A 12,502-nucleotide genomic window follows, 5' to 3' on the forward strand; every position below is an offset into this window, starting at 1 on the left:
ACTGACAAAGGTTTCAAGCTAATTAAGTAACCAACCCAGGTAATTTTCATTAACTAGGATTTCAAAACTTTCATTTAAATGAACAGAAAACTGTGAGCTCTTGTTAAGTTTAATAATTTCCGAAGACTACTCTTCATCTAATATTATACTATGCAAGAACTATAAATGTTACCCAAGATCCTACTGCAGCTCTTTCTGTGACCTTCAACACCTTCATTGCCTATTAGGACACCTAATCTAGGAAAAGAATTGTTACTTCTAGTTTTGTTTATTAAAAAAAAAAAAATTAGGGAAAACTCTATTCATACAGCTCACTTACAAAAAGAATTACCCAATAACTAATGTGTTAGATATGTCACACTCTTGAATATTTGGGTATGTGACAGTACTAAGAACATTCTCCAATTATTCAATTTCTCAGCATGACAATAATAGTTACGCAATAAAAATAATTAATATATTCTCATTTATCAGGTATTTTTTAAGAGACTTTCAGGCAAATCCTTCCTGCTTTACAGAAGCAGATAGCTAAATGTAATGGCATTACAGACAAAATATATAGGATTAGAATGATCTGCTCTGCTTAATACACATCTGTGACATGCAGCATTCAAGCAGTATTCACTATTACATTTTGTTGGTTCTGTCATTCAGTACCTTCTGTGCTAAGCTAAGTGCATCACTTTAAGCAAAATTAAATAAATCTCTATTTTATAAGGACAGAGAAAAAAATATTATTGAACTGGAAATACAGTTTCAGAGACCTGTGCAGTGAAAACTAGAAGTTTCCACTCTGTTTTCAAGGTCACTTAACACTATTAATCACTCAAACCACACAAAGATTTCTTTGCCATATGAAATACATGTAATACTTCCTCTTTATTACAGAGGAAGAAAAATCAATCTTTTTAATATATTTCCTAAAGTATGCCCACATAAGTATATGCTATGTGACTGGAAACCAGAGTTGGAATCTTCTGGGAATACATATAAACATAAATTATCAGCATGAGTTTATAATACAGCAAAAAGTATTTCCATAGTCCTTCTACTGATGGCCATCAACTATTGCCATATATTTATCTCCTTGTCTACAGATCCAAGGAGCTTTCAGATATTTACATCGCAAACCTTCCTACAGGAGAAATGCTTATATTTTCTTCCTCGTGTGTGGCACTTACCCAGCCCTTTGGGAGTGATGCCACTGCTGTCAGCAGGGTTGACCACCCAGTAGTAGTATTTCAGCGTGTGCATGAGCTGCAGCACCGTGCCCACTCGCCGTATGGTGTTATAGATCGTGGCAGTCCCAATGAATTCAGCTGACAGGTAGGTGTACAAAGATAGCTGCACCTGGGGAACGAAATAGTTACCCACATAAATGTAAGCTCTGCATTGGCTACTTTAAATTGTAGGGGACTTTCTAGAATAGGCTTTGGAAATGATACAAAAGACTGAAAAACTAATTACAGCTCAGCTTAGGGCAGGGGCTGCACTGGTACCTAGGAATGATTTAAGTTAAGATAAACATATTGACTCGCTTTCTCTTCTGACTTTTCATGCAAAAAGTATATATCTTCAGTTTTTAGGACAATGCCACTTTTTGCTTTGGTTCACATATCTCAACTATGATTACTCAGGAAAACAAATAATTTTTACTGCAGATGAATGATAACGTGTTAGGGATTTTATCAAACTAGAATACATAGTTTGCATGAAAATGAGAGCTTACATTAATGTGTAACAAAACACATTTTACCTGCAATTAAAAATACAAAATTTGATGCTTGATTGTAGGAAAAACAATATAATGCAATTACTGGAAAAGGGACTGGGTTTCTTGAAACAGTCTTTTCACAGAATCAGACAGAACCTTAGGCAACAACTTAACTGCTTTTAGGAAATTATAAAAGACATTTGAGTATATAGTTAAGCAGTGTACAGACTTCATGATCTAAAATCATTGTTATTACCATGCTTATAAAACAAAATCAAAAGAGAAAAACCAAAAGTAGAATGTTGTAAAAGAATACAGGTATTTAATTTTGTTGTAGGAGAGTCACAACATTATGCCAGTGTACCATTACCTTTGCAGGGGTGTGTATCCAGATAGCAGGATTGAAAAGGATGTGATCACATAATTGCTTCAGTAGAGGTGCTCCATGAGATAATCCATCCAAATATTTCGCAAATGACAGAAATTGTTCCAGAACTGCTCTGGTTATATGAACTCTGGATGACTGGGGGAAAATAATCAGAAAGAAAAAAGATAAAGAAAAAAATATTTTTTAATATAATTACAGCAGAACTATGAAGCAGTATTTTCACATGGCTCATCATGACTAAATACATTCAGCTTGCATGTTTTAATGTGATTGAATATGAAGGCAGTTTATACTTTATAACACTATTAATGGTCTTTCTAATGGCTATATTTAACAGGCTAAAATATTCATCAATAACTTAGTTTTTCGGTATTTTTCTTAGTTGGGTTTCTTTTCATTTTGAATCCGGTCAGGATCCTACATTTTACAGCACAATTCTTCAGAACTTAATCTGAAGTCCTTATCTCCTCTTAAATTAGTGTCTTACTGAAATTTGGTGTTTCAGTGTGTAAATACACATTATTTGGAGACTTGCTTTTGTTTCTTAAACTTAAGTAGGTATTTGAAGGACTTGGGTTCACGGTTTCCTCAAATTTCAGGATTCTTTCAGTTTCATAGCATATGCCATGAAATCACTGTTAAGACCTGCTCCTATGTAGTAACATGGCCTGAGGACAAACTTCTTTGTATATTAAATTAACATGAATAATAATATGAAAAATAATAATATTAATAAATAGTAAAAAACTCTAAAGATTCTTCTCCTTGCCTTCTCCACAAAATGTCAAGCACTGGAACAGGCTGCTCAGGGAAGTGGTGGAGTCACCATCCCTGAGGTATTTAAAAGATGTGTTGATGCGGCGCTGAGGGACAAGGTTTAGTGGTGGACTTGGCAGTGCTGTGTTAATAGCTCGACTCTATCTTAAAGATCTTCTCTAACCTAAATGATTCTGTGCTACTATTTTTCAATTATTTTTAATGCTGTAAGTACAGTCTGGGAATATAGAGATTTATTATTTTTAGAACTGAAGTCTACTGTCAGTAACACAAGTGCAACCTAGATGCTGTATTTCCTTTGGCTTGTACATGAAAATTCACAATAAATAATCTGCAACTAATAAGAACAAAAATGCTGTTTGGAAGTTCAAGTAAAAAAATTATCTCTCTCTTCTCTAAAGTATTTGATTACATGCAAATAAACAACAGATACAACAGATAATTTACAAATAATAAAATTGAGACTAGGAAACGAAAGGATGTTTTCCCACCATGTGTGCCAACTGAACATAAGCATATATTGAAAAAAGAGAACAAATCCTTTCAAAAAACTGCAGCTAAGTAAATATAATGTTAAAAACCACCCAGAAAGCAACATATGTTTTAAGAATTATGCTCTGATCAATAGAAATCCTTTAAATACTCACATGCCCAAGTCTAATGAACATAGCAGGTGTTAATTAGAAGAGCATGGAAACTTTTTTTTTTAAATCATGTTGAACATTCTAAATCAATGTATTCCATGTGTATAAACCATGATGCTCTATTCAGGAGAAAGCCCTCCATGAAGGCTCACCAGTCTGCCTGTGTGTAACTCACCAAACCAAAGCTAACAGCTTTGTAAGTTCCTTCTTGCTATGGCACAAGAAAATGTAACCTTGGAAAAAACCAGCACCTTGGGCTAGTTCTTTGAAATTGTAAATCACACTTGCTTAGCAGTGAAAACAGAAGCACAGAAAATCTGCTTTTAGGTATCAAGTGAAGGTATTTCCCTAGCACAAAGGGAACAGAATGAGAGAAACTACTTATCATTCTTCAAAATTCAGAACATTTTTGAAAGGCAATATTATGATTCTTATCTTCTGCTTAAAAGATTGCTATGCTGACCTCATAGCAATAAAAGTTCAATAGTAGACATGCAAGAATCATGAGCTTCAATCATGGGACCATCACTATTTTAGTATAGCTGACAGCAGTTTGCTCTCAGATTATTTAGAGTATTAAACCCCAGTAACAGGGTGTCATGAGGCAGGGAGGCAGGTGATGTTCCTCAGACAACTGAACTGAACTTCAGGTTTGAGATAACTGCTGATCGTGCCTGAAAACGAGCAGTTACAGGGAATGCCCCTTGCAGGGAATGCCCCACCAATTTTTTTCAGAAATTAAATTTTGTTACAGGTTTTCTTTTTTAAAACACAGGAAAACTATTTTAACAATTTCAGAATTTTCACAGAAGATTAATTTAACTTTTACTAACCTGCATACACACACACACACACAAAAAACCCCCTCAGTTATGACATTTCTGCTTTGTATAAACTAGAAACAAGAGAACTTTCCTAAGCAAGTTTGGGGGGGACAGAAAATGCAGAAATGTAAATACTTTAAAGTGATACACAAACAGATCTAAAGTAAAAACATAAATAAGAGAACAGAACCACCTCAAGAAAATTGGTTATTTGAATACTGGGATATAAGAGGATGAGGAAGACGAAGAGTCTCCTGTTGACAACTTAAAAAATATTTTTAATTTGCAATGTATGTCACAAATATATTTTATTCCACCAGACATTTGATCCAGGTGATTGAAAGTACCACAATGACAGTAGAAATACTAAGAACAAAGATAAAAATCCTCCAAACGTACCTTTTCAAGGAGATAGCCAATGACTAGAAAGCCTTTTCCACCAAGCATTTGCTCTTGCATGGCTACTGAACTCTTAAGAAGCTCAACCAAGAAAGCCAATAGGGTAGCACTGCATGTAAAGAACAAGATTTTTTCATATTAAAACGATTGCTTCCTCAATAATCATCAGCTAATAAAGGAATAGAAATAGGCTTAAGTTGGTGAACAATTCCTTAAAAGAACACAAATATTATTTTTCCTGTTGGAAAATTTCTCCAGTGATTTTTCACATATTACAATGGTAGGAGAGAACTCCAGAGGCTACAAGTCCACCCCAGCAGTACCATTAAGTGAACTGTTCAGAAAGTACAGGGAGGGAAAGTGTTCAGAAAAGATTACAGTATAGAAACATAAGAGATATGAAAGACTTCAGGGGATGGAATTGGCAAGAAAGTGAAACTATGTTATGAAAACCAGCAGTGGAAACACATGACAGATCAATCCACCATAGGGAAAATAAATCATAATGGACTCTAGGGTGATGAGAATAAAACAAAAATACAGCCATCTGTTGCTGAAAAATCAAGAACAAAGGGAGAAAGAAAAAAGAAAAGTCACAGGAAGGAAGTATTTAAAATTACTTTTCAAATATCTCAAAAAGGTAGATGACAGAATGTATTGTAGTGCATATACAATGCATACGTAAAGTCATTATGTCTTTTCTAAACATTAAATAGATGTAACAGTTCCTAGCTGTACAGACAAGTGTCTGCACCCATGAAAGTTCTCACATAGGTAGTAGGCACAGGCAAGAGTGAAAACTGTGGGTTTTGCAGGTATAAAACAGAGACTTAAATAAAATATCCAACCTGCATTTGATACATTTCAACTTTACTTACTGTATCTAGTCATCTAAAGGTTCACTTGATCTTCAAATAGAATCTTTATTTTGAAATAAATGTTGAGATTGGTTAATCCATGCCAATCTCCAAAAAAATAATCAAAGTGCTGAGGAAGACAAGATTTATTCTGTTTGTTGAGTAAGGCTGCCATGCAAAAGAACAGAGAGTAGCCAAAGTACATGCTGGGAACATGAAATAGTGCCTTGTCTTTCTTCATTGTTGAATGGTCATAATAATCCATCTAAAAATCACATACAGACTGCTCCACTGTGTCAGCAATAAAAGAACACAGATAATATCCATTTACAGTACTCCAAAGCTTTTATCAAAACAGCCTTTCAAGCTGTCACATCAACTTCAAACCAGATTACAAGCATCAAATTTTTCTTACCCCAGACAAAACTTTCTACTGTATTTGTCATCTAAAATAAGAATCTAATCATTTTTACTGCATGAAAATCCATAAGCAGCTCACATAAAGTGTTGAAGATTTAAATTAAGATTTTTTTAAAAAATTAAAGAGGTCACAGAAAATTCCATTTAGATACATCTATGAGTAACCTTATGACTTAAGTCAACAAGCCATTATGCATAAAGTCAAACAGCATACATCTTTGCAGAATTAGAATTCAAATTACAATAGCAAATACTGTTAATATTATATTGAAATGTTAAAAAATATTCTTAAAATAGATTTTAAAGATTTTTGTACCATATACAGATTTAAGTTCATTTTCTATTCTCGGAAGTACTTTGTCAAAAGCCTTTAAATTTATCACAGTTTACTTGTTCATTCTATGAATTTAGATGTAAATTCATGGGCTAAAGTTATTCTTATCTCATATCAATACAATCTCTATACAACTGTTAGAAATTCTGATAGACTCTGAATGTAAGTTGTAAGACACACTGACATCACAACAATAAAGATTTTCCCTCTTTCCTTCCATTTAGGCATACATAAACTACAAGTCAACTCAGAAATCATATGTGACGAGTTTATACATAACCATGCCACAGGCACAGAAACAGACAAGCTGGTTCTATGTAGGAAAGACTGACTTAAAAAAAAGTGTAGTAATTCACATGTAGCAAGTACCCAAATATCTCTTTTTAGATATTAACTATCGTTATGCTGGCTATGGCTGAACTAATTAATCCTGCCTGCCCATATTACCTCTGCACAGAGCTACTTAGCTGCTACTGCAGAGAGATGCCAGTGATTCTAGTTTCAGGAAAATGTATTAATTTAGGCAATGCCTTTGTGAATGAGCTATGCTTTCACTTAATTCCAAAATGGCTTTTAACATCTATTGATCCAGACACATAAAGATACCTCAATCAGCTCTGCAGAGTCAGCTCAGGTCTGCAGGCAGTAACTCTAACTTCTAATCCTTCTGCATTATCCAAGATTGCCACCATAAATAATAGAGTTGACTGCAGTATATAGTAATTCAAATCTTGGGATAGTACACATGAATGCATCATTACACCTTCAAGCACATTAAAAAAATCCAAGTACCAGAAAATGCAGCAGTTACAGAGAACCATCTGTCAGGCACATAGAGGTGCAATGAAGTTTGAGATGAATACTGTATAGAACCACATTATTGATAAAAATTAACATAATAATTGAATATAACTAGCAGTTTGCCCACATTATTATGCAGGAAATCAAGTAAGTAAAAGATCTGTAATATTTTAACTCATAGAAGAACTATAAAATCAAAACGGAAGTTTTTAAAATTCTCACTGCATGTGTGGTACTGACAGTATTACTACCTGAAGGTGATCAGAGATAGGCAGAAAACAGACTACGTGCTGTCTGTGGGGTTGGGGCCTATTTTTTGGGAATTTTTTTTGGGGAAGAGGGTTGGGAATTGTATTGTATTTATGGCTTGGGTTTTGTTTTGTGGACTTTTTCCCTCAGAGAGGTTGCTTAGACTTAGGTGAAACTTCCTTTTTGGAGGAGGAGAGGGGAATGGAAGTGCATTAAGTAACAGCTGCTGCACACAACACTGGTTTCACATGTAATGTTTTTCTCCTCACATATTATGCCAGAGAGCATCTGATCTGGTTGAATTCTCAGATAAACTTTCCCAGCCTTTTCAAAACTTCTTTTCTCCCATATTTTCAGACTGACCTCAAGAAATGTGTATCTAGATATAAAAAATCCATACTGAAGTAATGTATTTTAATCCTCTATATTACATTCTAAGAATTTAATCTGCCTAATTTAGAGGACTGTATCCAGAACTTTCAACAATTTCTAGGGATACTCAATTTATTTTTTCACCTTGGCAGCTAAACACAAATTAAACCTGAAGATTTGAAATATGAAAATATTAATCAGCAGAAACAGGTTGCCAAAATCATTCTTTTAAAAAGGTTGTTGTTGACAGAAGGAAAATAATATTAATGAGAAGATTAAGTTGAACAATTTTTCAAACAGGATTTAACAAACTTACCAGCAACTAACATGCATCAGATTGCAGCACAGTAATTGACATTACACATTAAACATGTAAATTTCTGTGCACTGCCACACAAAATTTCTCTCCATTCTTTCCTACTTTCAACACCTCTAGATATAAAGGATACTTCAGCCCATTCCTACATCTCTTCTATATCATGCCTTTCCTAGAACACATCAGTTTGTCTGCAGTGGAGCCAAGATACAGATAGAAAGTGAAACTAAATATGTCAACCAACACTAGATCAGAGAACTATGATAATTACTGAAAGTACAACTAATTTCTGGGGAAAAAAAATGCAGTAGTTTTCCATTATTAAGAACTAGGAGAAAAAAAAAGTGACAGACTAAAGCATGATGATGCAGTACCTCCAGTGATTATGATACTGTTTAGAAGTACCTTAGAAGTCAGGAATTTGCACCCTTAGGATAAAAGTGAAATTTGCCTTGGCTTTTTGTTTGGTTTTTTGTTGTTGTTGTTGTTGTTGCTGTTGTTGCAGTTCTTTTATTCTATTCTATTTTTAAACCACTACACAGATCAGTTTCTCTAGACTCCTCCTTCCCATGATAATTTTCTCTGTCACATTTGCCTTAATATAAGTTTCATCTTGGATCATGTATTACAAAGTTATCTGTACAAATTACCTTTACAAAAGGCACCTTTAGCTAAGGTAAGCATGTTGCTTTGGAGATCTAAGTATGATTATTAATTACAGACAATTTAACTTGAAGAGTCTATATAAAAGCAAATAATACAGGTATTTGTTTTGTCTGATTCTCTTTGGGAAAGAATACTTTATAAAGATAAAAATCCTTTATTTGTATTTTCAGCTTCTCCAAAGTAATACAAAAAGATTGTATGAATAACTCCATCCCAGGTGGTTATTATGATAACTATTGGAAATTAATCATAGCATAAACAGATAAAATAGTATTAAGGAAAATCATACACCAACAATTAATGTTTCCATGAGCTACAGCTATGGCAGCTCTCTAAAGTGTTTCTTTAACTTCCAGTTTAAATACGTTTTTTCATTTCTGTAAGCTTGTTGAAGAGAAAGGCGAAGGGATTTCTTTCTTATGCCTTTTCAGTTGTTTTCTCATAACATGTGATGAAGCTAATAAGACCACTAATCAGGGTTCATTCAAAAACATGAATCATCACCTGAATAGGTGTTGTGTGAGAGAACTAGAGAGGCAAGTCACCTCTGCTTACAGGCAAAACATTTTATGACACAGACTCCAGCAGTAAATTAGCCACCCTTAATAGTCCCTGGATCTTCTGGAGTATGCAGAGGTACAGCAGTTCAGGAGTTTACAACAGATTTCTACTACATGTTGCAGTGGTTGGATTTTCATTATAAACCCTTGTCCAGACTGACTGATTTGCCAAATCACATTCTGGCTGTCACAGTTTGGGAAAATTCAAGTAAATGATTTTATCTGAGAACAGCTAGGTCACACTAGTGATATGGAATTTTAGGAGCAATATCCAGCATTCTTCCCTTCTAAGCAGAGAGAGAGAGAGTTGCCAACACTCAACAATGCAAATTCTGAATTTTACACTGGAGGCAGCAATGGACTGGGACCCTGGCTTTCCATGAGAGGATCAAAGGCAAATGGAAAAACCTCAGGAAGGATTACTTCCAGACCTACTCTCAAATTTAAATACCTGTGCCAGCTATGACAAGGAAATTATTGAAAGACAGGATGAGAGGACAGGTTAAGAAGGTAGGATACCACATGGCATTTATCTTATTTGCTGCCATTACCTTTAAGATGAATTCAATTAAACTAAAGACTTTAAGAAAAATTGTTGGAACCGGAGAGATTTTTCATATTAATCTAATAAATAAAATCAATACATCAAGCTAATTCCTGTCAAGCTGGGTTGTTTCTGTAGAAATTGATAGGAAACCTACTTTTTTGTTATCAAACTATAAATCTTAAAAAGTAGATACTCTGTTATACCTATCTTACTTATGAAATATAGATAATTTCAAGAATTCTTTTACTTATGTTTAGATGGTGAGGTTTTAGGTTTTGCTAATAAAACCCTTCTAATATTAAAAAAAATCCACACAAAAAATCAAATAATTGAAAACCCTGAGCTTTTTAAATGGAGTTTGATATTCACAGGAGAGAAAGAGGTGAGAAGGATTCAGAAAAACAGTAGAACTGGGAAAGCTCTCTGTTGCTGTTACAGAGACATAGGTATACACCCAGGTATAACTCAGTATCAGATACATAAAGAGAGACAACAATCTAATAAATATGAGGTGGAACAAGGAAAGGACTCATTAAATGCACCGCTTCCCTTATTCCACTCCTCAAATGATCCTTTTCATGTTTAGCATTCATTCCGCATTAGCTCCTTTCTTTGATCCCAAAAATATTTTCTTTTATTTGCCTACTTCCTTTTTCACTTCCAGTATTATTTTTCTTGATACTTGTATTATTAAATAACATATGAGAAAAATAACACAATGCACAGACACCAAAACCTATAAACTTGTAAATTACATCTCATCAAGCAGCCATTAGCTTAAACTTTCTTTCAATATGTTCTTGAGTTAGAATCACATCCTGTTGCATTATGCATTTGTACAATCGTATAGCACAATGAATTACAGATCTCTTTTTAGAATATAATCTAATTATAGAAGAAATGCATTGACTTATTCAAGAACAAATTTTTTTCTACTTACAGTTCAACTAACTCCAGAAATGTTCTGTACATTTTCAATTAAACATTATGAATGTTCTCACTTGCTGGGTAGACCACACACTTGGGAAGAATTAGTCTTTATCTCAACTTCTAAAACTTACACTACATTAGTTCTTCATTTTTAAACAGATCTAGTTATTGCTTTGTAATCTATTACAGATTCAGCTCCTTAATGAATTTAACATACATTTTATTCCTATGTGGAGACACATACTCACATAACCTTCCTTAAATTAGAATAAAGCATTTCAGTCTTCTTCTTTGCCAGTAAATAAAAACAGAATTATTTATTTCCAAGCTTATTTCAAACCAAGCATTTCTTTTTCTATTTCCCTTACTTTACAATGCTTCAATGCAAAGTACATCCTGCAAAAGAGACTTAAAAAAATAAATATTCCACAGTAAACAATACACTACCACTTCTGTCTTCCAAATTTGTTGGCAATTTTAGTATTAGTTAATTATCTTTTTCAGTTAAGTATTTTTTAACTGAACTCTCCAATGTAATAAGAAACACCCAGAATAATTAATAGAAGAATATTTTAAGCAGGAAAATAAGCCACTTGCTCAGCATTACGCACCTGTTTTGTCACCTAATCCAAATAGAAAAGCCAGTTTATTTTGTCCCTAAACACTGCTTTCTAACAGGCTTTGGTTACAAATAATCCTCTAGGGAAACACTATACCAGTTGTTCAGCATTATCCTTTCAGATTTGTTTCCCTCAAAGATTTAGGCCAAACATTTTTCTGGAGTAGTTTAGCTATCCTGTGCTGCAGGACAGAGATCATTTAAAAAATAACCACCGCTGAGTTAATTTTACGAAAGAAGTCACCATGCCTAGAGAAATTTAAAAGACATGCAGATGTGGCATTTAGGGATGTGGTTTAGTGGTAGACTTTGTAGTCCTAGGTTAATGGTTGGGCTCCATGATCTTAGAGGTCTTCTCATAAAAGATTCCATGATTACAAGTCAGGATGGGTATTAACAGACTTCTAGGTAGTATTTTTCAACATCTGTGAAGACTTTTCAACTTACAGGTGTCTTCCATAGTACCAGAGGAGAAACTCCATGGATCCCAGCTTAAAATTCTCTTGTTATGTCCCCAGTCACTACTGCAATTGTAATATGGTCACAAAATGCCTGATCATAGCTCTATGACTTTCTGACCACATATTAAATAATTTTTGAATGCTATGAAATATAAATTTATATGACACAGACTTTGAGAAGATAAATAACATTGCGCTTTCTAGGAAAATCATATTGAGTTCTTTCAGAAGTTGGGTGAACTGTCATAAAACTATTCTCAAAGACTTTAGAGTGATTTGAATTCATTACTTAATCATATCAGTTTTGTACAGTAAACTAATTTTTAAAAAAACATATTTTTTTAAAAGAAACAAGGGTAAAATGTAGAAAAAATTAGAGAACATGCCCACAAAAAAAAAAAAAAAAGGAAAACATTTTGTAAGCTTAATTTTGTTTCAGTCTTGGTTAAAGAAGCTTACCAAACTGTTGTTTCCACCTGACTGTCATGCAGCTGTCGATTGTCTAGCTGGGCAAAGAGAGGAAAAAGAACCTGGATCCCTCCAATGGAATGAATTGCGCTGTGAATGGAGTGGGTTACAATAGCTTTCACATCCTAAAGACATAAAATAAAGGAAAAACTACAA

At 33.9% G+C, this 12,502-nt stretch overlaps 1 protein-coding gene across 1 annotated transcript in view; it reads right to left on the minus strand.

Annotated features, from left to right (window-relative positions):
- Positions 1-12,502, minus strand: part of NBEA (neurobeachin) — a 373,019-nt gene that overhangs the window by 327,409 nt on the left and 33,108 nt on the right. The window contains 4 exon segments of the mRNA XM_031061401.1: positions 1,182-1,350; positions 2,085-2,237; positions 4,747-4,855; positions 12,338-12,471. Of these exon segments, the coding sequence (XP_030917261.1) occupies positions 1,182-1,350; positions 2,085-2,237; positions 4,747-4,855; positions 12,338-12,471 (565 nt within the window).

This window comes from Geospiza fortis, unplaced genomic scaffold, assembly GCF_000277835.1.
Source record: "Geospiza fortis unplaced genomic scaffold, GeoFor_1.0 scaffold181, whole genome shotgun sequence".
NCBI lineage: Eukaryota > Metazoa > Chordata > Aves > Passeriformes > Thraupidae > Geospiza > Geospiza fortis.